This window comes from Lissotriton helveticus, chromosome 7 (genome assembly GCF_964261635.1).
Source record: "Lissotriton helveticus chromosome 7, aLisHel1.1, whole genome shotgun sequence".
NCBI lineage: Eukaryota > Metazoa > Chordata > Amphibia > Caudata > Salamandridae > Lissotriton > Lissotriton helveticus.
The window spans coordinates 1,210,566,779-1,210,594,397 of NC_136068.1; the positions used below are offsets into that span (position 1 = coordinate 1,210,566,779).

General features: G+C 46.1%; 1 protein-coding gene across 1 annotated transcript in view; it reads left to right on the plus strand.

The window, feature by feature from the left end:
• Positions 1 to 27,619, plus strand: part of TRIM25 (tripartite motif containing 25) — a 570,281-nt gene that overhangs the window by 148,243 nt on the left and 394,419 nt on the right. The window contains exon 3 of the mRNA XM_078654404.1: positions 24,142 to 24,375. Within this exon, the coding sequence (XP_078510530.1) occupies positions 24,142 to 24,375 (234 nt within the window). The remainder of the gene's footprint in view (positions 1 to 24,141; positions 24,376 to 27,619) is intronic.

The window sequence follows — 27,619 nt, forward strand, 5'->3', positions numbered from 1 at the left end:
ATATCAGGATTGTCAACTATGCTGACGACACGCAGATGATCCTGTCCTTAGAAGGGGAGGAATCTACATCTGTGGAGGTGCTCCACAACTGCCTGCGCGTCACGTCTCGGTGGCTAAAGGACAACTCCCTCCAATTCAATGCAGGGAAGACGGAGGTGCTCTTTAGCGCCGGAACTAAGATCTCCCGGCCATTTCCTGACAACTTTTGGCCCCCGGAAAGTGGGTCCATAGTACGGCCGGTGAAATCAGTCCGCAATCTTGGGGTCATGATGGATCAAAGGCTCAGTATGGAGACGCACGTGCAAAAGACATCTGCCTGCTGCTTTGCCATTCTTCGATCCTTGAGGAAAGTCCTGCCTCTCCTACCTATCCATGCCCGTGCCCAAGTGGTAAGGTGTACCATCCTCAGCAGGTTGGACTATTGTAATGCCCTTCTGCTAGGCTCTCCTGGGTTCTTGTTGGACAGGCTCCAGAGGGTCCAATCCGCGGCGGCCAAGTTGGCCTTAGGGCTTCCGAGGAGATCTGGGCAAACTTCACTGGCTGCCGGTCAGACAGAGGATACAATTCAAGGCCCTCTGCATAGTCTTCAGGGCTCTCCATGGATCTGGCCCAGCCCCTTTGCAATCAAAGTTTGCCTGGTACTCTCCAACCAGATGACTTCGATCCTCAGATGCTAAGCTGGTAGTGGTCCCCAGATTCAGGAAGGTCTGAGCTGGAGGTAGATCCTTTGAGGTGGCAGCTGCCATACTTTGGAATACTCTCCCGGTTGAGATTAGACACATCACTGAACTCCTTCCTTTTAGAAAAATGATTAAAACCTGGCTATTTCCCAAGGTAACTGCTTGAAGCTCGCACTCCCTGTGTTCTTTTCTTCTCCGCCTCCTCAGACCTTATCAGCGCCAGGATGCCTGCAATGGTGACAGCCGCGATTTATAAATTTGTTAAATAAATAAATAAATACTGAAAATGTAAAACGCTTCTATTGCTTTAAAAAATACAAATTTAGACATGCTGGAGGGACGTTTGTAAGTGACCCAGTCTCTTGCATCGACTGGGACTCTCCCTGCGAAAATTAATCGGCCAGAGACTCTAATGCCCAAAAGCTTTAGAAGGACTAAGCAACAATGCTATGGAACTTGTTCCACTTGAACCAGACATTCAAATTCAAAATGAAGATCAGAATAATTCACAAGTTGCAATTAGACCAAGAATAGACGTCTACATCAACATGCCTCGTCGTGAGGAAAATAACATTTCAACTAATCCCGATGAATTCCAACAATTGATCGAACTGCTTCTGGCTATTTCATTAACTTTGATATGTTTTCTCTGGATCCAAGCAAGCCGGAAACGATGCCAGCTAAAACACCATTCAAGCAACAATTAAAGAACTTTCTTCACCTTCTTCAAAAGACATACCTGGTACCACCTTGGATTGAACTCTGGGTAATTTCTGGGATATTGTTTTTTCTTTTCTGGCTAGGCTTAATACTAATTTACTAACTTTTAGTAAGCTAATTAATGGACACTATCTTCAACAAATTTCCACAGTCCAAAAGGACAACATCCTACTGAAGCCACATCCATCATCACATCGTGAACAAAGAGACTTGTCATCAGTGAACCTTACAGCACTTCCTATACCGGTTGGTATAGTATGGGACAAGGTTGATTTTAACATAATCGGCCTGACCAAACTGTAAAAATTAATCATGTATTTAAAATCTCATTAAGTGATTTCATTACCTCCAGTACATTTTCTGATGATTGGGACACTGAAACAGTAAATAACATGTCTGATTTCGAGAAAACTGCTGTATTTTCTAATAATGAAATGTTAGAGGGTTCATCAGACTGTCACCAAATTGTACTGTTACCAACATTATGGTCATCATTTCCTGCACAAATCCATTTCAGCTAGCAATGTTTTTGAATACCATCAGTGGGAACATTGCCAAACACCACCAAAAAGTAGTTCACAAGTGTTTGCACAGGAATGTGCATACTTTTCAGGGTTAAACACAACAGATCCAGCCTCATATTATTATACGGTTGCACCAACATCAGCACTGAAAATTTACCATATAGATTTTGATGCCGGAGTGTGGTTCGAGAAATGTTTCTTAGTGGTACAAAATGCAAGAATGCTTTAAGGGGTTCTCTCATGTGCCAAGATCTCCTTTTGCACGGAGCCTGTAATGGTTCAATAGCAATTCTGTCTTACCATATGAAAGGAACTGCAGCTGCTGTGATCACGCCAGCATTTGAGTTACTTTCAAATGGGAGTTACTTAATGCTGAACGGTCAAGGTTGCTGTTGTATGCTCTCGGGCATTGCCTATCTGGTCACTGTGAACACTAGAGTTACTTGCTGTATTGAAGTATTGTTTCCTCCGACAAATACATTCAGGGAGGTGCTGCTATGGCCTTCACAGAATGGTTCTTTTATACAGTTTGATGCTTTGCACAGAATGAAAGCCATGCTTTTTACAGCAGACCTGCCGTTAACCTCCGCATGAGAAACCTTTGAAGTTCAAGTTGCAAGGACGTCGACATAGAGACAGGCGCTAATACGTACTAAGTGCCCCCGACATTTCGTAGAAATGGTGGGTTGTATTGTTAATATGTCAGATACGAGCGGCATTATACACCTATTTAAGACCATAGGGTCAGGATTCCTTAGCATCTTTCAACCAATCCTTTGAGTTATTCCTAACTTTCTACACTCTGTATTTGGAAGCGTTTTCGGGGGTCTACCTCTGATCCTGCTCACTGTAGCTGGAATCCTCATTATCGTCTACCTCATGGGTACTCACAAACTTTCTCTCAGGGGCCAAATTTACTGTGTGGTTTGTGTCCTAGGGCCGCACCGGTGGGGGCGGGGTCAGTGGGGGAGGGGGTGGGGCTAGAGCAACAATAAAAAAACTGTGACCATGAGGTTGAACACAGGTCCCTGCAGCGGACGCCTTCGTCCACTGAGCTACCAGACCCTGCATATATATATATATATATATATCTCTGCCTCCCTCCCTCCCGCCATCCCTCTATCTCCCTCTCTCTCCCTCCCTGTCTTCCTCTGTCTCACTCACTCTGACTGTCTCCCTCCCTTTCCCTCCCTCTCCTTCCCTCTACTTCCCTCTCCTTTCCTCTCCTTCCCTCCCCTTTCCTCTCCTTCCCTCCCTCACCCTCACTCTTCTTCCCTCACCCTCACGCCCCTTCCCTCACCCTCACTCCCCTTCCCTCTCTCCCTCCCTCCCTCCCCTTCTCTTACTCCTCTCACTCCCCTTCCCTCCCCCTTCCCTCCCTCCCTCCCCTCACTCGCCTTCCCTCACTCCCCTTCCCCTCCCTCTCTCCCTCCTTCCCTCACTTTCTCCCTCCACTTCCCTCACTCCCCTTCCCTCACTCCCTTCCCTCACCCCCTCCCTCACTCCCCTTCCCTCTCTCCCTTTCCCTCTCTCTCCCTCCCTCCCTCCCCTTCCCTCTCTCCCTCCCCTCTCTCCCTCCCTCCCCTCTCTCCCTCCCTCACTCCCCTTCCCTCACTCCCTCCCTCACTTCCCCTCCCTCACTTCCCCTCCCTCATCCCCTCCCTCACTCCCTTCCCTCATTCCCCTTCCCCACTCCCCTTCCCTCACTCCCTTCCCTCACACCCTCCCTCACTCCCCTTCCCTCTCTCTCTTTCCCTCTCTCTCTCCCTCCCCTCTCTCCCTCCCTCCCCTTCCCTCTCTCCCTCCCTCCCCTCTCTCCCCTTCCCTCACTCCCTCCCTCACTTCCCCTCCCTCATCCACTCCCTCACTCCCCTCCCTCACTCCCCTTCCCTCACTCCCCTTCCCTCACTCCCTCCCTCCTCTTCCCTCCCTCACTCCCCTCCCCCCTTCCCTCCCTCCCCTCCCCTCACTCCCCTTCCCTCACTCCCCTTCCTTTCCCTCTCTCCCTCCTTCCCTCTCTCCCTCCTTCCCTCACTCCCCTTCCCTCACTCTCTCCCTCCGCTTCCCTCACCCCTTTCCCTCACTCCCCTTCCCTCACTCCCCTTCCCTCACTCCCTTCCCTCACTCCCCTTCCCTCACCCCATCCCTCACTACCCTTCCCTCTTTCCCTTTCCCTCTCTCCCTCTCTCCCCTTCCCTCTCTCCCTCTCTCCCTTCCCTCACTCCCCTTCCCTCACCCCATCCCTCACTACCCTTCCCTCTCTCCCTTTCCCTCCCTCCCTCACTCCCCTTCCCTCACTCCCTCCCTCACTTCCCCTCCCTCACTTCCCCTCCCTCACTTCCCCTCCCTCACTCCCCTTCCCTCACCCCCTTCCCTCACCCCCTTCCCTCACCCCCTTCCCTCACTCCCCTTCCCTCACTCCCCTTCCCTCACTCCCTCACTCCTTCACTCCCTTCCCTCACACACCTTCCCTCACCCCCTCCCTCACTCCCCTTCCCTCTCTCCCTTTCCCTCTCTCCCTCCCTCCCCTTCCCTCTCTCCCTCTCTCCCTCTCTCCCTCCCTCCCCTCTCTCCCTCACTCCCATTCCCTCACTCCCTCCCTCACTTCCCCTCCCTCACTTCCCCTCCCTCATTCCCTCCCTCACTCCCCTTCCCTCTCTCCCCTTCCCTCTCTCCCCTTCCCTCACTCCCCTTCCCTCCCTCCCTCCCTCCCTCCCTCACTCCCCTTTCCTCACCCCTTCCCTCACTCCCTCACTCCCCTTTCCTCACTCCCTCCCTCCCCTCATTCCCCTTCCCTCACTCCGTCTCCCTCTGTCGCCCTCCTCCCTCTGTCTGTCTCCCTTTCTCGATCTCCCTTTCCATCCCTCTCCCTCTGTCCCTCTACCTCCCTCGTATTTTATTTTATAATGTTTTATATAGCGCGAACTTGACCCAAGAGGGTATCAGAGCGCTTTACATTTAGGATCGTTGCGTTAGAAGTTACATCAGTTACAAGAGCATAGTAAGGTACAGTATACATCATGTTATCCAGTATTAGGGTATCTTTCATAGATTCACATGCCTGAATCATTCCCCGTCGTCGAGGCGGGAGTCCCACGGTAAATAAAATATATAATAGCAGTGCCTAAAATTTCTTGTAGTAGGCTGGAAAAGCCTAAAGGCCTAACTAGGCCTCAAAACTTAGCAGCCTATCTACATCATTATGTAAAAAGACCTGAAATAGTAGCCTCAGCCAATCAGCTGTCCTCACCCTCTAGAACCTTCCCAGCTCAGGCAGTTCTCCTCAGATTTTCACCGCACTTCGTGTGTAAGGGAGTCTCCCTGAGTGCCTACTCAGTTTTTGGATTTTCAAGCTTTAAAATGTCTGAAAGGAAAGCTCTTTTCAAACCTTGTGGAACCTGCTTCAAGAAGAGAGTCCATGTGGATGACAAGCACTCGGATTGTATTTATTGCCTGCACCCTTCACATGTGGTGAAGGACTGTCGAATTTGCCGTACCTTCCCTCAGAAAACCATCAGGGATAGGGAGGCAAGGGTTCTTTTGTGGCTGAAGTCTTCATCCACTGATGAGGAGGACAAAGCCTCTACTTCTAGCAAGAGACCTAGATCCACGGACAATGCTTCTCCTGAGAGAAAGAAAATGTTAAAAACCTCTCAGAAAGCTTCAGAACCCTCTAAGAGTGCATCAGCTTCTTCACATGTGAGTACAACCCAGGCTAAGACTATCTCTCTGGTGTCTGTACCTACTACTACTTGGACTTCTACCTCCTCTTCTACTTCTGTGGTTACCACTTCAGCTATCATGTCACCTTTGATGTCTGTACCACCTTTGCTGTCAAAAACCAAGTTACCGTCGTCGAAATCCTTCTCAACGAAGGCTCCGTCGACTAAATCGTCTGCTCCGTCGACGACCGCAAGGCCGTCGTCGACGAAGACATTGTCACCAAAGGACTCGTCGTCGAAGCCACCATCGACGGCCTCGTCGTCAACGAAGACGTCACCGACGGCCTCGTCGACGAAGATTTCATCGACGAAGACACCAACGTCGAACCCGTCGACGAAGGCATCGTCGACGAAGACACCATCGACGGTCCCGTCGACGAGGGACTCGTCGACGAAGATACCATCGACGGTCTCGACGACGAGAGACCCGCCGACGACGGCCTCGTCGACGACCGCATTGTCGACGGTCCCGACGACAAAGGACTCGTCGACGAAAATACCATTGACGGCCTCGTCGACGGCAAGATCTTTAGCATTGGCAGCACCGTTGACGGAGAATCCGTTTACTGGGACTTCTGCTCATCGGCTGCACGGTTCCCCGCCAGCAAAGATACAATTCACTCATTTTCAAATGAAAACGTATAAAAGGCAGGATTATTCACATATTTCTCCACTTTTGCCATCGCACATTTTGGAGACATACATGCAAGGGGAGTCAGATGAAGGGGAAGAGGATGATGATCCCTTTGGGATTGCCTGTCACCCTTCTCAGTTGCATATTAAACTTCAAGAGGATGATGAAGAGGAGGTTCAGGAGCAATATACGCATGACGTTTATTCCACACCATATCAGTCACCTCATACTAGACTTCCTCGGTCTGAGGACACAACGCATTTGCCAACTTCCTTAATACAGGATTTGCAAGCTATGTTGGCAGATTATCGCCAGAGATTTCCACCCAATGAAGGTGCGCCCGCTGGGTCACCTGCTCCAGTTCCTGTGCCACGACCTCCGTCGCCAAGAGCTCCATTGTCACCGCAACCACATACTTCTCCAATTCCTCAGGTTGTAGACAGTTCTTCCACTGATGGTGACGAAAGTAGAGAAGAGGGAGAGTTACCGGATAACACTCCAGTGGACCCTTGGGAGGATTATGTCATCCCTACACCTTCTCCACCTCCTCCCCGTCCTTCAGACTCTCCACCTGAAGATATTGGGGGTTTTCACAATATTATGCAGAGAGCTGCTAATAGATTTGAATTAGTTGTCACAGTTGAGCAGTCGGACTGCTTTTTACATGACTTTAAAGAGGGATATCGGAGAGTGGTCAGAGCCATACCTATTATCGATTATATATGGAAGGAAGGCCTCAATATAATGAAAACACCAGCTTCCATTCCGGCAGTTTTGCCGAGGATAGACAAAAAGTATCGAGCACCATCCGATACTCCTGCTTGTCTAATCGGTCATCCTCGACCGGATTCGGTCATTTCTCAGGCTGCGCAGCAGAAGTCCAAAAATCCTTCTGCTCCCATTTCAACGCCACCTGACAAGGAGGGAAGAAGGCTTGATGCAATTGGAAAGAAGTTTTCAGCAAACGCAGCAGCATCCATTAAAGCGGCTAATTCTTTAGCTATCCTGGCTCGTTATGATAGACAAATGTGGTCTGAGATCACGGAATATCTTGAGCTCATCCCGGAGGGTCACCAGATGGAGGTGCGCAGAATTGTGCAGGAAGGCGAAAGGGCGGCCTCAGAAATTATTGATTGCGCCCTAGACATTTCTAATACCAACTTTAGACAATTGGCTGGGGCAATTGTGCTTAGACGTCAAGGTTGGCTCAAGGCTACCACTTTTAGACCTGAGGTCCAAACCAAGATCTTGGACATGTCATTTGATGGTGAGTCATTGTTTGGGAAGCACATTGATGACGCTTTATTGGCTATTAAAACTGATACCGATACAGCGAAATCTCTTGGGACCCTGCAATACAAGAGGGGGTCCTTTAGAGGTGCAAGAGGTCGTGGATACTCCTCCAGAGGCAATTATTCAAACCAACAAAATCGACAGTATCAATCTACCTACAACAAGCCCTACTACCAATCTTCTAACAGGCAGCCTGCTTCTGGTTCTTTCTCTCGGCAAGGAGGGAAACGGCGCTCAGGCAATCAGGGGCGAGATTCTAACAAGCGCCAATGAGCTTTGCCGGATGTCGGCCACCCCTCTTTCCCTTCCCGTGGGCGCCAAGATTTCCGCCTTTTACCATCAATGGCGGAAGATAACCTCAGATCAGTGGGTCCTGGATTTGGTCAGCAAGGGACACACTTTGGAGTTTTTGCAGAAGCCTCCAACAACGCCGCCCAGGGGTCCCCCTCCCCCTCGCCTGCGCTTAATCTTCAAAGAAGCCTTAAAGATGCTACGCAAGAATGCGATAGAACGAGTCCATCCTTCTCAGAAAGGGATGGGCTATTATTTTCGCTTCTTCCTTGTAGAGAAAAATTCGGAAGAGTGGCGTCCAATATTGGATCTGCGCAAACTCAACAAATACCTAAAGAAACAGAGTTTCCGCATGGTGACATTGAAGGACATTCTGAATTGTCTCAACAAAGGAGACTTTCTGGCTTCTCTGGATATGCAAGACGCATATTTTCACATCCCTATTCACCCGAACCACCGCAAATTCCTAAGGTTTCAAGTGGCCGGCGTCCATTTCCAATTCATAGTCCTCCCGTTCGGCCTCAAATCGGCCCCCAGAATCTTCACAAAATGCCTGGCTCCAGTGGCTGCAATGTTGAGGTCCCTGGGACTCCAGGTGTTCCCATACCTCGACGACTGGCTGTTAAAGGGTCCAACCAGAAACTCAACAATGGAGGCAGTCAGCAGGACACTTTCACTATTCTCGAATCTAGGGCTGACCCTCAATTCACAGAAATCTCAGCTCCAACCTCGTCAACGATTGACTTTTCTGGGAGCAATCTTGGACACATGCCAGTGCAAGGCATACCTGACACAGGAGCGACAAAACAAGCTCGTCAAACTAGCAAAACAGATCTCCGCAAAAAAGTCGCTTTCAGTTCGGATATATGCTTCCCTTCTGGGGATGTGTTCCTCTGCGATCAACCTCCTTCCTATGGCAAGACTCAGAATGAGACCATTGCAAGAGGAGTTACTTCGTCAGTGGAAGCAGGTCGAGGGATCATTCGACGACCGCATCAAAGTCACTGTCAAAATGAAACAGGCTCTTCTCTGGTGGTCAAAGGCGCACAACTTGTCGCCGGGCCTCACCTTCCTCCAAGAGATTCCAGAGTTCACCCTGACTACGGATGCGTCCATGGAAGGTTGGGGAGGTCACCTTCAGGACCTTCAGATCCAGGGCAGATGGTCTCATCAGTACCAACAGATGCACATCAACATCTTGGAACTCAGGGCCATTTTTCTTTCCCTACAAGCTTTTCTACCAAGGATCGTGAATTCGTCCGTGCTGGTGCGTACGGACAATACCACCAGCATGTTCTACATAAACAAACAGGGAGGAACGAAATCTCTTACCCTGTCACTGCAAGCTCAGGAGATGTGGGAATGGGCCTTAAGTCACGGCATATCCCTCAAAGCAGAGCATGTACAAGGGGTTCGCAACTCTCTAGCAGACAGTCTCAGCAGAACATTTGTGGGCTGTCACGAATGGGAACTCGAACACCATCAAGTAGAGACAATTTTTCAGCTTTGGGGGAGACCAACGCTGGATTTGTTTGCCACGCAGCAAAACAGCAAGTGCCTGTTTTATGCCAGCAGGTTCCCAGGAAGGGGCTCAAGAGGAAACGCCCTCCTCATGAGATGGACCGGAATGTTTGCGTACGCTTATCCTCCGATTCCGCTCATTCCGAAGGTCCTGCAAAAGATGAAGAGGGAACACTGCACTCTCATCCTCATTGCTCCATGTTGGCCAAGACAATATTGGTTTCAGGAGCTTCTCCTGCTGTCTCAACAGCCTCTGTTTCGGCTCAAACCGACAGTGTCGATGCTGACAAGAGAGGGAGGTCAAATCCATCATCCAGATCCTCAATCGCTGCACTTGCACGCTTGGCTCCTGACTTCCTAGAGTTCAAAGACCTAAACATCTCCTCGGACTGCAGGGAGATATTGTCGCAAGCACGTGCGCAAAGTACCATCAAAACATATCGTTTCAAGTGGAAGAGGTTCTGTTCATGGTGTGGAGATAATGAGGTTCATCCACTTCAGGCTCCTCCTTAAGCCATCCTTCCATACCTGCTTTCTTTGGCTAAATCAGGTCTAGCCTTTTCTTCTATTAAAGTACATCTGGCAGCAATATCCAGATTCAGGAAGAATTCCAACAAACCATCCCTATGTTCATCCTCCTTGATCAAACAATTCCTTAAAGGACTATTCCGAGCTTTCCCTCCAGTTCGTCCTCCTCCTCCGGAATGGGATCTTAATGTAGTTCTTTCCCAACTTCTCAAAAGGCCTTTTGAACCAATCCATAAAGCAGAACTGAAGTTTTTGACTTGGAAAGTTGCAATCTTGTTGGCTCTTACTTCTGCTCGCAGAGTTAGTGAAATACAAGCATTCACTATTACTCACCCTTTTCTGCAATTCTCTAAGGACTTTGTTACACTTAGGACCAATCCTAAATTCATTCCTAAAGTACCAACTCAGTTCCACATTAATCAACCGGTCAAACTCAGAACCTTTTTCCCGGATCCAAAAACTCCTGCAGAGAGGGTTTTACATTCTCTGGATGTGAAAAGGTGTCTGAAATTCTATCTGCAGAAAACAAAAGACATCCGTAAATCTACACAACTGTTTGTTGCCTATGGAAGACCCACCTTCGGTCAAGCTGTCACAAAAGCAACTATTGCCAGGTGGTTGTCTTCTACAATTACCTTCTGTCATGACAAGGCCAATAGACCTTTATCAAGGAAGGTCAAAGCTCATTCCACAAGAACAGTGTCGACATCTACGGCCCTTTTCGCTGGAGTGACGCTGGAGAACATTTGCCGAGCTGCTACTTGGAAAAGTGTGCACACTTTTACCGAACATTACTGTCTGCAGTCGGCAGTTCAAGATGACACAGCTGTTGGTGATGCAGTGCTGCAGCATCTTCTTCACTAAGGTTGGAAAGCTTATTTATTATTTCTTATACTGCTTTAAACTTTACATATTTATAATGCTGTCCTATCTGTTATATTTGAAGGTTTTGATGCATATGTTATATTAACAAGTTTTGTACTCTATTACCTTCCTGGTTGTGTGGGGATTGATTTATGTTTTCTTTGTCTCCCACCTTCCTCTATCGACAGGCATGATGTTACTGCTTGCTATTCTGATTCAGGCATGTGAATCTATGAAAGATACCCTAATACTGGATAAGAAAACGAGTTACTTACCTGTAACTACGGTTATCCAGTATTGGTATCTTTCATAGATTCACATGCACCCACCCTCCTCCCCGGTAGGGCAGTTCTGACTATGGATACTAATTCTCACTTGTGCTGGGAAAATCTGAGGAGAACTGCCTGAGCTGGGAAGGTTCTAGAGGGTGAGGACAGCTGATTGGCTGAGGCTACTATTTCAGGTCTTTTTACATAATGATGTAGATAGGCTGCTAAGTTTTGAGGCCTAGTTAGGCCTTTAGGCTTTTCCAGCCTACTACAAGAAATTTTAGGCACTGCTATTATATATTTTATTTACCGTGGGACTCCCGCCTCGACGACGGGGAATGATTCAGGCATGTGAATCTATGAAAGATACCAATACTGGATAACCGTAGTTACAGGTAAGTAACTCGTTTTCTTCTTTAACTAACCAGCCTGAAAGGTCAATTAAGTAATTCAGAACAAGATCTCACTATTACACAGTTAATATTAAATAGTCAAGTTTCGCATTTAATGACAATATAAGCTATTTAAACAGAAAGCATGACAATGTGATACATTTTGGATAACTAGTGGCAATAGTCCTTGGGGGGTATTCTCATTTTTTTTTTAAATGACGACACAGAAATGTTGAAAGTACATTTGCTCAATTTTTAAGTTTTTATCATATTTTTTCATGAGATTTGTTACAAGACTTACTTTACATTGTTTGACGACTCGGCTTTAGTCCTTAGAATCAAACCAGAGCCCTGGCACGGTTATCTCCAAGGCAGTCTGTGCCCCCACCACCCCATAGAAATAAAGCGTCTCCCACTCCCCTGATTGCGTACATCTCCAAACCCCACACGGCACCAAAATACTTCATAAATACTCAAAATAATTCTCACATACAATAGGCTGTAAAACACGCAAACTATTTGAGCACCAATAAAGCGATCCGAGGACATGTGAGGGGTATGCAAGCGCTATAGTAAAACGCTAAAAGTATCATCAAAATAAGGTCGGAGCACAAAACATCACAAACAAGAACACCCATACAATATTCCGCTAACAAAGGTAGTATCCATCCAGCTAACAACGGTCCTGGCTGGAGCATAAACGGTGTGACATTCACTATAATGCCGGGCTGAGTCATGTGTATGTGTTCATGATGTCTCCGTGACATCATGAACACAAGGATGAGCACGGGCTCTCAATCAGCAAACAGATGCATTCTGGGAACTGCAGTCTTCGTGAACTTCACCGCAACCAACTGGAGTGTCACACCTGAAAACAACAAGTTTGACAAAGAGTGCGCTGGACTAGAAGATAGGGTGCTTCAAGGCGCTAGCATCCTTTTGTAACCTCAAAGCCGTGTACCCCCTGGGCAAAGAAAAAGAGCTGAGCCCCATTATTAAAAGAAAAGACCCCCCCTCCTCCCCAATATACCTACAACAATGCTATACATAGAGACTGGACGCCCTGCTCAAGGGGCGCCTCGCACTCCTGTCTGTCACCGGGCTGAGACAGCTTCCCCAGCCAGCTTCCCCAGCGCGCACAGACACACAGCCCCACCCGAGCACTTAACAGGTCTTTAAAAAGACCATTTGCATGTGAATGGGGCTTTGCTATTTCAACTCCTCTTAGCACCCCTGCAGCTCCACCCCTGGCCTCCTGGAATGAATCGCCCGGCCCCACAGAGCAGCAGAGTGTCTCTGCAACTGGCAGTGTTTGCAGACACTCTTTCCCCCCCAATTTTTTTAAAACACGGGTACGATCTCTCAGGTCCACGGGCCGCCACGGAAGGCTTGCCGGGCCGCTGTCGGCCCGCGGGCCGTACTATGAGTACCCGTGGTCTACCTGCTGCGCAAGGGATGGACCATCCGCCAGCAAGATTGCAAAAGCTCTCCTGGAGAGATATTACCGCGAGCGCATGATACAGCATCTGGGTGCACCTCGACTACGAGAACTAAGTGCTTCTTTGTTCTTATCCTTCAGACCAGTCTTTGAGGACTGCATCGTACCTGTCTTTCGATGCCTGTTCTGAGGAGGAGCATGCGCGTTGGACATCTGTCTGACACCTCTAATGGAAACGCCAGTGGACTTCGACTCCAGGCTGAAACCACTGCGGTCCCATGCTCGACTTTGTCCTCAGCGTATTCCCATCTTGACAAATGCATTCCTCATGGATCCGCAATTGCCCTTTTCAACTGTATTGAATTTCAGCTCCAGCATTGGCACAGAGGTATCGAATTCAGCACCGGCTACCTCCACACCAGCTGTTGGCAGCGAGGAGTTTCATCTATGCACCCTTGACGTGCTATTTGAGGTACTGCAGTGTTGTCCCCTGTGGCAGCAGGCAGCGATAATGTTATGTGTCCCAGCCAGGACATTTAATCTAAATCTGGCTCACCGTGTGCTGGGAACGAATTCAGAACTTTTTCGTACCCCTTTTTCTTCAAAATAACTTTTTTCGAATTGACACTTTCAGAAAGCATGGCTTCTAAGTAGGCTTGCAGTAGTTCAACTTGTGTGATCAAACTCATTTCGAACTGTGATTTGCGTAACTTTACAACAAAAACCATATTTCAATTTTTTTTCTCTCTCCTTGTTTTTTAAACTGTTTTTAAATGATTTTTAACATTTTTAGTAACATTTTAAACGAATCATTGATAATCTTATGCACTGACACAGTTATAAATGTGTATCTCAAATTGTGTATTATTATTGACTATTAGGTGGAGTGGGTTTTATATTTCATATCGGTACCCTAAAATAGGTCCAGGGAACATCGTACACCTTCCCTACATCATTTCCCCTCCATTTCATATGAACGAGCCTTATAAGGTCATAACTCCTAATAAGGACATAATGCCTTATAGGGACTGAACACCTTATAAGGACTGACGCCTTTTATGGACTAAACCTTTCACCAACTTCCATGCAGAGGGAGGGTTCTTCACAATCGATATTGCTAAGACATCATCCTTAGCGCATATGAATAATTTATGAGAACGATACCCGGGGGTATACCTCACCTCTCCTATCCACGCACAAGGTTTAATCCCTAACATCATCCTCATACTAAACAATAGCTAACACACGCACATGGGCTGTATAACTACAGCACCTCTTGCTATCGGTAAGGAAGAGGGACCAAGACTTCATGCCGACACACTGACCAGAGACGCTGTGGCTCAGACATGCAATTGCTGCAGCTGACAGTGATCTGACTATCCCTTGAGGGGTGTGCAATTCGAGTCCAATACGAAGTCCTACACTTTCACTATTCAGGCAATGGGGTTTGACTAAATCCTAGCGGGATTCTTGGCTCTTAGGCTCTTTTGCACCTACTCACATGCTAGGTACACTTAGGTACATCTAGACAGGCATCGTAGGAGTATGCACTATCTTTCATAAATGCATTTTATATTCATGTATCTGTTCATGACTATTGCGAAATGGTAGAACTGTACTATTCCTTTTTATTCATTGTACTGCTGATCTTATATCCCTGCTACTGTGTATCAGTTGTGGCAGTGCATATATTTGACATGAGAAGAACAACGGTACAATAAATTCTTATTGTAAACATGCCCAACTGTTTTTTTGTGTATCTCTCTGAGAGAAAACGAGCAAGCACAAGTGACTAGGTGAAAAGTAGTATATTGTTTCCACGAGTCTGAGGAATCGAGGTTTGTTGTGTTCTGAGTTTGCCAAAAAGTAATCTCTCTGATAAAAGGAGATTCTAGTGGCACTGTGAGCTAGCTAATGCAAAAATAGGCTAACATACTCGGCGGGGTGTACAGAGTCAGTCTGCCACCAGACCCACAGTATATGATATCCAAAAATAGCCCAGGTCCTGCATGCAGGGTACTATGGGAACTACACTGCACTAGCTGTTCATCTTACGAAAAAAGCATTCCTTCCTCACCTCATAGGCAAAGCAGTCCTAATCAAAACAGACAACCTGACCACCATGTATTATCTGCAAAAACAGGGGTGGGGGCAGAGCTCCGCAACTGTCTTATTAGCAAAGTACATACCAGGAGTGGACAACAACTTGGCAGAACTCAGCAGGACATGCCAACAAGTCCACGAGTGGCAACACACAAGTCCTACACCTATTCTTCCAACAATGGGTACTACCAGACATATACCTATTTTCAACAATACAAAACACGAAATGCCTAAATTTCGCCTCCAGGTTCCAACACCCACAGTTCAAGGGCAATGCACTATGGATCAATTGGTCAGGGATATTTGCTTACGCCCCTCCCCTGGTTCCATTTGTAATTTGCTAACTGAGTCAGACATCCCTCATCCTAGTTGCTCCCACATGGGCCAGACATCCATGGTTCACAACACTACTAGAGTTATCAGTAGTCCCATATCTAGCACTACCCAACAGACAAGACCGCCTCACTCAGAACCAAGGATCAGTAAGACACCAAAATCCCAGAACTTTCAATCTTTCAAGTTGGCTCCTGAGGTCTTAGAATTTGAATATCTAAATTTACCACAAGAATGTATGGATATCCTTAAAGAAGTAAGGAGACCCACAACGCGGGCATGCTTTACTGAAACGTGGAAATGCTTTGTTAATCATTGTGACTCAAAGGATATTGATTCACTAAATGCTACAGGGTTAGCTTTCCCTTCATTAAAAATACATCTTGCAGCCCTAACTTCATACCTTCAAAATAGAGAACAAACTTCTATATTCAGAATTCCCATAAATAAGGCCTTTTTACAAGGTCTCAAGAGAGTAATTCCACCTACAGCACCACCCACACCAGTGTGGAATCTTAATATTGTGCTAACAAGGTTAATGGGTCCACCATTTAAAACAATGCACGCATGTCCACTGCAGTTTCTATTATGGAAACCTTCTTTTCTCATTGTAATCGCTTCACTCAGAAGAGTAGGAGCGAGGTTCAAGCATTCACTCTAGAGGAACCATTTTTCCAAATACCCAAAGACTAAGTGGTTTTAATAATTAATCCTGAATTCCTACCAAAAGTGGTTTCACAGTTTCACACAGCTCTGTCCATTGAATTGCCTGTATTTTATCCTCAACCAAACTCCGTAGCAGAAAGAGCATTACACACATTAGATGTTAAAAGAGCATTCCTTTGCGCCTACTGCCACTACACGTGCAACACCACAGCCACCATGCCCATACCAACCACACAAAGCACCCACCCACCAACAAACACACACCCCAGGACAAACTTTCATCCTTTCAAGATCATTTCATTTCCCCACCACAGCTTGAGGGGGGCATGAGTCAAACACCTTTTGTTCTTGGGCAGGAGGCTCAATACTACAAAGCTTGAAGAACCCCTGAGCTAGAGAGATGATTACATGAGTTCCGTAATTAGTACAGCCTCCTCTTTTCAATGACATGGACCTTACCCCAAGGCTTAAAGGCTTATTGTCTCCATGTAGGACAGAAGCTAAAGTGAGGTAAGTACAGGCACCCTTTTGGCATGGGATGAGTCCGGGATCAATCATGCTCACATTTGGTAGGTTAAAAAAGTGAAAAAGATTGTGCGCCTTACTAGAAAATGCAATTTGTGATGCGACCTATGTGCAGAGATGTAGCATTGCAATCTATCAATTTGCAAACAGTATCAAAATGACCTGCTTAGGTACTAATAATCAGCTAGCTCACTAATTGCGGCCCTTTGTGACTGGCCTGCAATTGAGATTAGCGGCCTGAATAGGACAGCAGACTTCTGTATCTGCGTTTGCATTCCCAAGGGGGAAGCCTTTTTCTTTTTTAAACAACCCATGTCCCATAAAGGAACCAGCCCTGCTATAAAAATAATGTTTTTTTATTTGGTAAGACATAGGTGGAAGCAAGCAGTGGTGTCCTGGCCCACTATCTTTTCTTTACTGGCCTGCAACCCAGGTCTCTACCCTCACTTCACCAGGTAGTGCCCTAAAAGGGCCAGTGTAATGTATGGGTGTTTGTACAGAACAGATACCATTAGAATATTGTTAGGTCATCATAGAATGTTCTTTGTGGTGGCTGGGCGGCAGATGGAAGGGAGAGGGCTTGATAGTAGTTGGAGTGGCTGGATGAGACCTTTCATGTAGAGAATGAACTACTCTTATCTCCACATCATCAATCCTGTATTCTCTACCAATGCACCTTGTTACACTGGCGACCTGTGTGAATAAGTTTAGATACCAGTCATGTGTATACAGCTGGCAGAGCTGGGCATTTAGTCTGTTTGACCTGCGCATATTTTCAAACGACTAACTTCTCTGTGTAAATGCAGCTCTTCACCTTGTGAAGGAGTGTACTGTTTCAAGTGAAAGCACTAGCCTGTCAGCTGCATAAAGTTTGTGGTGTTTCAAAAAAGTAGTATCGATACCTACAGACCTCGAGACATTGCAGGCGCAAGAACCTGAGGGTCCTTCGAGAACCAGTGGCCACTCCTTAGTTAGTGCCCGTTTCTCAAAGCGGCTCACGTGACTGAACACAGTGAGGCTAGCGTTGCGGAGAGCATGGTGGCCCGCAATAAAGCTGCGAGGCTCAGTGGAAGGCATTGCTACTCTGAGGCTCACGTTACTGAGAAGACTGCGGTCCGCAGTGCAGCTGTGAGACTCAGTGGAAGGCATTGCGGCTCACAATAAAACTGTCTGTGTCTGCCAGGCCCACCCAAACATGAGCCTGGCCCACCCAAACATGAGCCTTGGCCCTCGCAGTGAATCTGCCACCGATGTACTACAACAACAACAACAACAAAATCAGATAACTGGTGATTTATGATCCGGCTGCAGGGTAGTTTTTAAATGCAGATGAACTAAATGTTATGGGAATAGCTCAGTGGGTTATTGCCTTTGTCACAGATATCCTTATGTTACTTGCAGTTCAGAAGTTACAATCTTAACATAGGACAGTGACATATGAACTGTCATTAAAGAGCTGCATCCAAAATTCGCTTTTTTGTGTTGTGATATAGTTAGAACTTCTTCAGTCTTTCATTATTCTAATGTTGCTAAAAAGAGTTTGTTTGGGCAGTTATACATTTTTATCAGTAAAGCCAACCCGTAGACCGATGATTACCTCTGTATAATGTGTGCTGTGATGTAAAGTACTGTGACACCCTACACTGATATGAGTAGCGCTATACAACATATTAAATGGATATGAGAAAGGGGCAATGGAGAGATGAGGGACGCTGGTGGAGGGTGGCAGTGAGGGAAGCCGAGGAGGAGGTCATGGGGTGGAGGGGAACTACAGAGAGATGAGGGGCACCGGTGGAGGGTGGCAGTGAGGGAATCCGAAGAGGAGGTCATGAGGTGGAGGGGAACTACAGAGAGATGAGGGGCACCAGTGGAGGGTGGCAGTGAGGGAAGCCGAGGAGGAGGTCATGGGGTGGAGGGGAACTACAGAGAGATGAGGGGCACCAGTGGAGGGTGGCAGTGAGGGAATCCGAAGAGGAGGTCATGAGGTGGAGGGGAACTACAGAGAGATGATGGGCACCAGTGGAGGGTGGCAGTGAGGGAGTATGAGGAGGAGGTCATGGGGTGGAGGGGAACTACAGAGAGATGAGGGGCACCAGTGGAGGGTGGCAGTGAGGGAACGCGAGGAGGAGGAGGTCATGGGGTGGAGGGGAACTACAGAGAGATGATGGGCACCAGTGGAGGGCGACAGTGAGGGAATCCGAAGAGGAGGTCATGAGGGGGAGGGCAACTACAGAGAGATGATGGGCATCAGTGGAGGGTGGCAGTGAGAGAGTATGAGGAGGAGGTCATGGGGTGGAGGGGAACTACAGAGAGATGAGGGGCACCAGTGGAGGGTGGTAGTGAGGGAATCCGAAGAGGAGGTCATGAGGTGGAGGGGAACTACAGAGAGATGATGGGCACCAGTGGAGGGTGGCAGTGAGAGAGTATGAGGAGGAGGTCATGGGGTGGAGGGGAACTACAGAGAGATGAGGGGCACCAGTGGAGGGTGGCAGTGAGGGAACCTGAGGAGGAGGTCATGGGTTGGAGGGGAACTACAGAGAGATGAGGTGCACCAGTGGAGGGTGGCAGTGAGGGAACCCGAGGAGGAGGTCATGGGTTGGAGGGGAACTACAGAGAGATGAGGGGCACCAGTGGAGGGTGGCAGTGAGGGAAGCCGAGGAGGAGGTCATGGGTTGGAGGGGAACTACAGAGAGATGAGGGGCACCAGTGGAGGGTGGCAGTGAGGGAATCCGAAGAGGAGGTCATGAGGTGGAGGGGAACTACAGAGAGATGATGGGCACCAGTGGAGGGTGGCAGTGAGGTAATCAGAAGTGGAGGTCATGAGGTGGAGGGGAACTACAGAGAGATGATGAGCACCAGTGGAGGGTGGCAGTGAGAGAGTATGAGGCGGAGGTCATGGGGTGGAAGTCATTGGGTGGAGGGGAACTACAGAGAGATGAGGGGCATCAGTGGAGGGTGTCAGTGAGGGAATCCGAAGAGGAGGTCATGAGATGGAGGGGAACTACAGAGAGATGATGGGCACCAGTGGAGGGTGGCAGTGAGAGAGTATGAGGAGGAGGTCATGGGGTGGAGGGGAACTACAGAGAGATGAGGGGCACCAGTGGAGGGTGGCAGTGAGGGAACCCGAGGAGGAGGTCATGGGTTGGAGGGGAACTACAGAGAGATGAGGAGCACCAGTGGAGGGTGGCAGTGAGGGAATCCGAGGAGGAGGTCATGGGGTGGAGGGGAACTACAGAGAGATGAGGGGCACCAGTGCAGGGTGGCAGTGAGGGAATCCGAAGAGGAGGTCATGAGGTGGAGGGGAACTACAGAGAGATGATGGGCACCAGTGGAGGGTGGCAGTGAGAGAGTATGAGGAGGAGGTCATGGGTTGGAGGGGAACTACAGAGAGATGAAGAGCACCAGTGGAGGGCGGCAGTGAGGGAAGCCAAGGAGGAGGTCATGGGTTGGAGGGGAACTACAGAGAGATGAGGAGCACCAGTGGAGGGTGGCAGTGAGGGAATCCGAGGAGGAGGTCATGGGGTGGAGGGGAACTACAGAGAGATGAGGGGCACTAGTGCAGGGTGGCAGTGAGGGAAGCCGAGGTGGTGGTCATAGGGTGTAGGGGAACTACAGAAAGATGAGGGGCACCAGTGGAGGGTGGCAGTGAAGGAAGCCGAGGTGGAGGTCATAGGGTAGAGGGGAACTACAGAGAGATGAGGGGTACCAGTGGAGGGTGGCAGTGAGGGAATCAGAAGAGGAGGTCATGGGTTGGAGGGGAACTACAGAGAGATGAGGGGCACCAGTGGAGGGTGGCAGTGAGGGAATCAGAGGAGGAGGTCATGGAGTGGAGGGGAACTACAGAGAGATGAGGGGCACCAGTGGAGGGTGGCAGTGAAGGAGTCTGAGGAAGAGGTCATGGGGTGGAGGGGAACTACAGAGAGATGAGGGGAACCAGTGGAGGGTAGCAGTGAGGGGATCTGGGGAGGATGGCAATGGGTGGAGGGGAACTACAGAGAGATGAGGGGCACTAGAGGAGGGTGGCAGTGAGGGAGTCAGAGGAGGAGGTCATGAGGTGCAGGGGAACTACAGAGAGATGAGGGGCAGCAGTGGAGGGTGGCAGTGAGGGAATCAGAAGAGGAGGTCATGGGGTGGAGGGGAATTACAGAGAGATGAGGGACACTAGTGGAGGGTGGCAGTGAGGGAATCTGAGGAGGAGGTCATGGGGTGGGGGGAGCGATGGAGAGATGAAGGGCGCTGGTGGAGGGTGATAGTAAAGGTATCTACAGAGAAAGAGGTCATTGTTGGGGTCCTAAAAAAGACTTTTGCACCAGCGCTAAAGCCGGCCCTGTCATGGCCTTTCTGTTTTCATTTTTCAATTAACAGTCAGGTGATAAGGACAACTGTGGAGCATACTTTAAAGTGCATGCTAATTACATTTACTGCTATATTCAATGTTTCAAGTTTAAAGGTGATTTTACTATTGTTTTTTACTCGGAATAATTAAAGTGGAGCAGAATGGTGGCTGATATGGGGCTGGGGCCCAAGGGCAGCTATGAGATAACGTGCAATGGAGAGGGGTGGTAGGTAGTGGATAATTAAGCCTGTAAGGGACTGCGCTGCAGAGTCAGGGGTCAGGGGGAGGTAGTAACGAAGAGGGTTTCTCCCTGAAGGGTCGCACAGAAGGAGCCTGAGTGGTGTCACTTGCCTGCTATGCCCAAATTAGAAACCTCCTTTTCTTATCAAAGGGACATTACATGGAAAAAAAGCTTTTTTTCAGAGTGATAACATTTAAAAAGAGACTTGGAAAAGTGTGCTTTTTACTGGGCCTTGTAAGACTAAGAAGAGATAAAGGAGGGCCTAGAAGCAGGCCTGGCTAGATATATAAGCAATAAATTGGGCCAGCAGTGGCCCACCCAAATGCACCCTTGGCCCACCCAAATAAAAATTCCTGGAGCCGGGCCTGGTTGAGAGAGGTATTACACACACTGAAGTAAATCTAGAGTGGCGTGAGTTCACTTTCTTCATGGTGAAAAACAGAACTTTCGGCAGTAAGGAGAAGCTGTACGAGAACCTGTACCTCCGGGTCACTGACACCATTTACTGCTAAGAAAGTAACAATTAGACTGTGTATCGTTTCGGAGACTCAGGAGAGTTCTGCATCATTCTTGGCATATTCTGAAGATTCTTCAAAAGACACCAAGAGGAAATTGCTCATTTAAAGTCTAAAAAATAAATTTTGAAATAACAGATATATCTTTTTTTCTTTCATTAACTAGAACCTTTCATTTTCAGGTTGATTTTGGGCACACTTTCCGGGTGCTAGTGTTTGTCATCAGCAAAGACTTACTTTACTGTGTTGTGTGAACTGAATTGGATTTGTGTTTTCATTTTGTTTGTGAACAAGCATTGTAAAAGGTTTTTAAGGAGGGCTGACATGTTGTTATGAACAATAATTGTAAAAGCTTTTGCAAAATATAACCGCTCCTCTGTATTTTTTTGTCAACACATGAAACACCACTGATAAAATGGCAGACGTTGAGGAAGGTTACCAGATTTGGATGGTCAACGTGTTAATATGGATGATGAATTTTATAGAGAGATGGTTTGTGAAATTGGTACTGCCAATGTTTCAGAAGAAAAGTAGCGTTCAGAACTGGAGTCTGATAAGGTCATACAAGAAATTCGGTCCTTGTTGAAAAACTGGATGAGGTGCAAGGAGCAAAGGAAGTGAGGAAAGTAAGAATTTCTGGGGAGTAAGGATGAGTTGACAGAGAACCAAGGATTATTGTTCAAGATGATTCCTCCAAGTATTACAAGAGAAGAGCTGACAAGTGGAGAGAATGGTTAGGGAATGTATTCAAAGTGCTCTGAATGAGAAGACTATGAGACCTAGGGTTCAACCCATGGTAGTTAGGGATCGTCCAGTTGGCCCTTGGGAATACCATCCAGGTCAATACATGGAGAGGGGTATGAAACCTTTTTGGTGGTTGTGATAGATATGTACTAAAGGTGGCCTGAAGTTTTCTTCACAAGAGGTATTGAGACAAAACATGCTGTGGGGTTTTTAAAGAGCATTTTTTGAAGAAAACGAATACCTTAGTCTTTAATTATAGACAATAGAGTGCAATTAGTATCCAAAGAAATGGAAACGTTTTTGGGGGGATTGTGGTATAAAGCATAAAAAGTGTGCACTGTACCGCGCTAAAACCGCTAGAAGGCTGGAGTGTTTTAACAGGGTCCAGAAGGAGATTATACACATGGCTAAGGACTGTAGGTTGAAGCAATCAGGGTTTACCTCCACTCTATTACAGGAAAGACTCTATTTGAACTATTTCGGGAGACAATCAAGCACACTTTTAGCACCAAGGTGGGTTAATCAAATGGAGGAAAAGTTGGGCAAAGTGGTTGTGAGCGAAGAATGGAAGTTGAGAGAGGCAGAAAAAGTGCAGGCACGCAAACAGAATTACAATAGAAGGAAGTCTGTAAAGGAAACGGAAGAGGACGTTGGCACTTGGGTCATGATAACGAAGCCAGTAATTAAAGAAGGACCTGTTAAGCTCTCTAAACCAATAAAAGTCGTAAAGAGTTTCACAAATACAGTTAAAACAGGATTTTTGCATATGGAATCTTAATAGTATTCTACTTTTCAGGAAAAAGTCCTGAATGGTCAAGAACTTAAACACGAAATTGGAACTATGTTGAGGAGTTCTCACAGAAACATCAAAGCTCCAGTTTATTTAAACGATTTTAAAAGATAATTTGGATTCCAAAAACAAACTTTTATTTTTGGATATCTCATGTAAATGTAATGATGACGATTTTATAATTGGGGTTGCTTCACTTGTTGCTATTTAAGTAATGTAGTAGTATTGCTGTTTTATTCTTTCTATTCCTTATAATTTTGTAAATGTTTCCAAGGGGAATATTTGGTCTGGTGAAGATGGGAAGTGTGTAATGTATGGGAGTTGGGTAATAAATGCTTGTTTGTACAGAACATATACCACTGCAATGTTGCTGGACCATTGTAGAATATTATCTGTGTTGGTTGGGCGGTAGTTGGAAGAGAGAGGGCTTGACAGTGGTTGGAGTACCTGGATGAGGCCTTTCATGCAGAGAATAAACTACTCTAATCTCCACATCATCAGTCCTCTTTTCGCTACCAACGTACCTTGTTACAGCCAGCTTCACCTTTGTGAATCAGATCCCATCCCAACTTGGGTGTCGGGATCTGATCAGTTGTTTACGAGTGCAATTGAGATCACACCCCACTCAACACCCCGCTCATCAGTCACAGCAAGGAGGAGACATCCTTTTCACACCCTCTCGTAATAGCAACTCATAATGAGTCACAAAAGGCTTTTTGTGATTCGGAAGGGCTTTTCTGACTCACAGAATGACATTTATATATTACATCCTTGTGTCTTTACCCTTTGCGAAGCCTGTATTTTTAGACATGCATGCTTTGGCACCACAAAATGCAATTATGTGTCAGGCCACTAGTTTTCAAATCGCAACACGCTTGTTGATTTCATGTTTAGGTATAATTCTTGTCCATATTGTTATGCTTTTATAGGAATTTGGAAAGTCATTCTTTTTTCGATTTTTACATAAAGATTCTTTTCCACTTGTAACAAACATGTTTTTGTGATCCTTTAGGATACACTTGAGAAGAAAAAGGCTTTGCTGGTAGAAGAATTTTCCGAGATGAAGACCATAATTCAGTTAGAGGAACAAAAGGTTATGAAGATTGTTGATGATGAGTTAAAACGAGTCCTAAACAAATTCTCCTATACCCAGAATGCTTTGCACAAAAAGAAGAAGGAATTTGAAAATGTAAAGGAAAAAGTGGAGTCTTTACTAATTGAAGATGATGATATAATATTTTTAATGGTAAGATTATTTGCACATTTTCTTTGAGGTTTCACTTACACATGAAAACTCTCTGTTCTCCATCCAATATTTGCTTTGCTTATTGTTAGTTAAAGTGGCGATTTTTACACTGAAGTGAGCATATGTTGTTGCTTTCACCTTTATTAACCCTAATAAAACTTCTGTGCGGATGTTTAAATACACTAAAAACGCTTTTGACAGCTTCTGGCTGTCTCCCGTTATCAAGCCTTAGGGTGCTTGCCATCTAAGGACAGGACCAAAAAATGAATCACAAAGCTTAAAACCAAAGCTGGGCGCATCTTGGCACCGGGTATAGTAGGTATATTTGAGATCCACAAAACATTTTGCTGCAGTACCCTTTTAAGTACTCCATATTTTGCCATTCACTGCTAAGTGCTTTAATTTCTTCATCATTTTCCTACTAGTTGTTTGCAAACCTTCACATTTCTCATAGCTTTTTTTGCTGTTTGTTGTTTTATTGCCCATATTTTTCCTCTGATAAGGAAACCTTATGCTACAACACTGTCATCGTGAACCCATCATTATAGGGCAGCAAACGATTGCAGCTGCCAACCTACAGAGTTACTTTGATTTCCTGTCTAGGCCAGTGGTTTTTTACTTGCGTTCGGAGACCCCTGGGGGTCTATGCCGCCTACTCAGGGGTCTACCACTGCTTAGAAAATATGATAATATTAATGAAGTGTATATGACTAAAGAAGGAAAATGTAAAACTGAAAATGTATTGTGATTAATTTGTGGGAGCAGTGCAAGTGCATCAAACAGAATATAGTATGGACAACCGGTGACCTTAATTAAATTTAAAATGTAAATTCATTTTTTTCTAAGTGCTTGTGAATTAAATTAAATAGTTCAACATTTGTGTATTTGTTTGATAAATGCATGTTTCAGAATTTGTGTGTACTGTTTTGCTGTTCAAATCATTGAAATTGCGTAGGCAGTGTCACCAGCTTCGAGTAATGACAGAGTGTGGTTTCCCTGATTCCATTAATGAATTTGTGGGAGTCCCTACATTTCAAGAATAATTAAGTGGGGGTCCACAGCAGTCTAAAGGTAAAATAAATCACTGGTCTAGGCAATTATCATCTCACCCACATCTGCATGAAGTGCAGCTTCATAGTACACAAGAGGGTGTGGCATTTCAGACCGATATGCCGACTTTGTAACCAGGTTTGAGCTTCTGCATTGGCTCAACATCCTGTGATTCTGGGCAAGTCACTTAATTTCCCTGTGCCTAAAAAACAAAAAGTGAATGTGAACTTGTGTGATGTAGTTTGTGCTCATGTAAAGCGCTCCAATACCTTCGGGTCCAGTTCTTGTTTTATATATAAAAAAAAAAGAAATTCTTCCAATCACCTCTTTGGAATATTTCAGGACAGAAATGGTAAAAGCTCTGGAGTTAGTAAATGTACTTGGACTTTGGGTGCAACAATGGGCATTATTCACGAAAAAGGTGGAAAATGCAGGTAGGGGTTTACACCTATGCCAGAGGCGTAAACATTTCCATTTTGTTTCTGTTAATAGGTATTCCCAAAAGTATGTCTGGAGAGCTGTGACATGCACAAGTTATCAGGTATACTGTTAGGGAATGTCTTGCGACTATTTTTTTAAAATGCTCATATTCTCTTTACAGAGTTCTCCATAGTGGAGAACTGTGCACATGGGGGATAGAGCCACCTGTTTACATAATTTTCTTTCTTTTTTTAACTGTCTTTCTCTGAGGGAATAAAAAAGTATCTGCTAGATTCATCAAAGACCCGTTTTGCGAGTCTTTAATAGCGATTCATAAGGATTCGCTATTAAGGACTTGCAAAACGGGATTCATGTAGGAATTGCAATAAATATTGCGATTCCTACATGTTCCTTATTTGCGATTAGCAAATTGCTAATCGCAAATAAGGAATAACTCCCCATTCATTCCTATGGGCCTACAGGCCTACAGGCCCATAGGAATGAATGGGGAGTTATTCCTTATTTGCGATTAGCAATTTGCTAATCGCAAATAAGGATGCGATTTCAAGGGTGCCAGGGGTGTCCAAAGGACACCCTGTAGCACCCCTGAAATGCAACATTACACAGGTGTTGCGCACACACATGTCCAAAGGACATGTGTGTGCGTAACATGCAACAGAGAATAATGCACTAAAGGGCTTTTTTCTAATTTTTTCGCTATTTACCACGAAGTCTGACTTTGTGGTAAATAGCGGCCAAATATTGCGAATTCGCAATTTAAAATTGGTTAATGAATTGCATTTAAGGAATCTCAAATAGAGATTCCTTAAATGCAATTCCTCGCTAAAATGCGAATTCTGTAATAGCGAATTTTGCATTTGGGATGATGAATCCCAAATGCAAAAATTGCGCTCGCAAAGGGCCAGATTCTGAGAATCTGGCCCTTTGCGAGCGATTTTCGTTTAATGAATCTGGCCGTATGTCTGCAAAGAAAACGCTTCTCCTCCACCCGTGCCATAACTGGGAGTGATCGGTTCACCTTTGCATTCTGCAAGGGTAGTTACTCCAATACTACTGAAGTGAATCTTCAACAGTTTCTAGGGTGGAAAGGAGATGGAGAAGAGTGTGGGACTGCCCACAAACGTTGAAGTGTTTTGTCATTGCCAAAAGTCCAAGGCAAACCATGTGTTGGAATTCCTACTTCCCACCTCTTGAATGGGATTCAGATTTGTGGATTTCTTCACAATTGTGGTAGAGAAATTCACCGTAGTTCATGCATAGACGGCAGCCAGGAATCGCTTTGTGAATTCCTGGCAGCCATATAAAAGATAAATAAGGTTCAAAGTCTACATTTAAGACAAATTGTATCTTTGTGAATATGCCCAATAGCATCTGTGCAAACATGGTGTAGAGGCCACACAATCTACTGAGGTGATACTTAATATGGAGGTTTATCCCATGGGCTACACATAGGTGTGATAATTAAACATGATAAACTTGCTGAATCCTAAAATATTTATTTATTCTACTCTTTTCTCTGCATGTTCATTGAAATAGGCTTAGAAAGATCTGACACCTCTGGAGAGGATTATCTCACTCAAGGTAGCAGTAAATTGTATGTGACCTATAGCCAGCAGTATGGTCATGTGGTCTCTGAGCTTTATGGCCTCAAGTATTTGTATAGCCTTGGTTGCCAGGCCACACTTGTGCTCATCTTGAGTGTTTTTGCAAATGAAGAATGCTGATTTTGCTTGATACAGTTGTATATAGATTC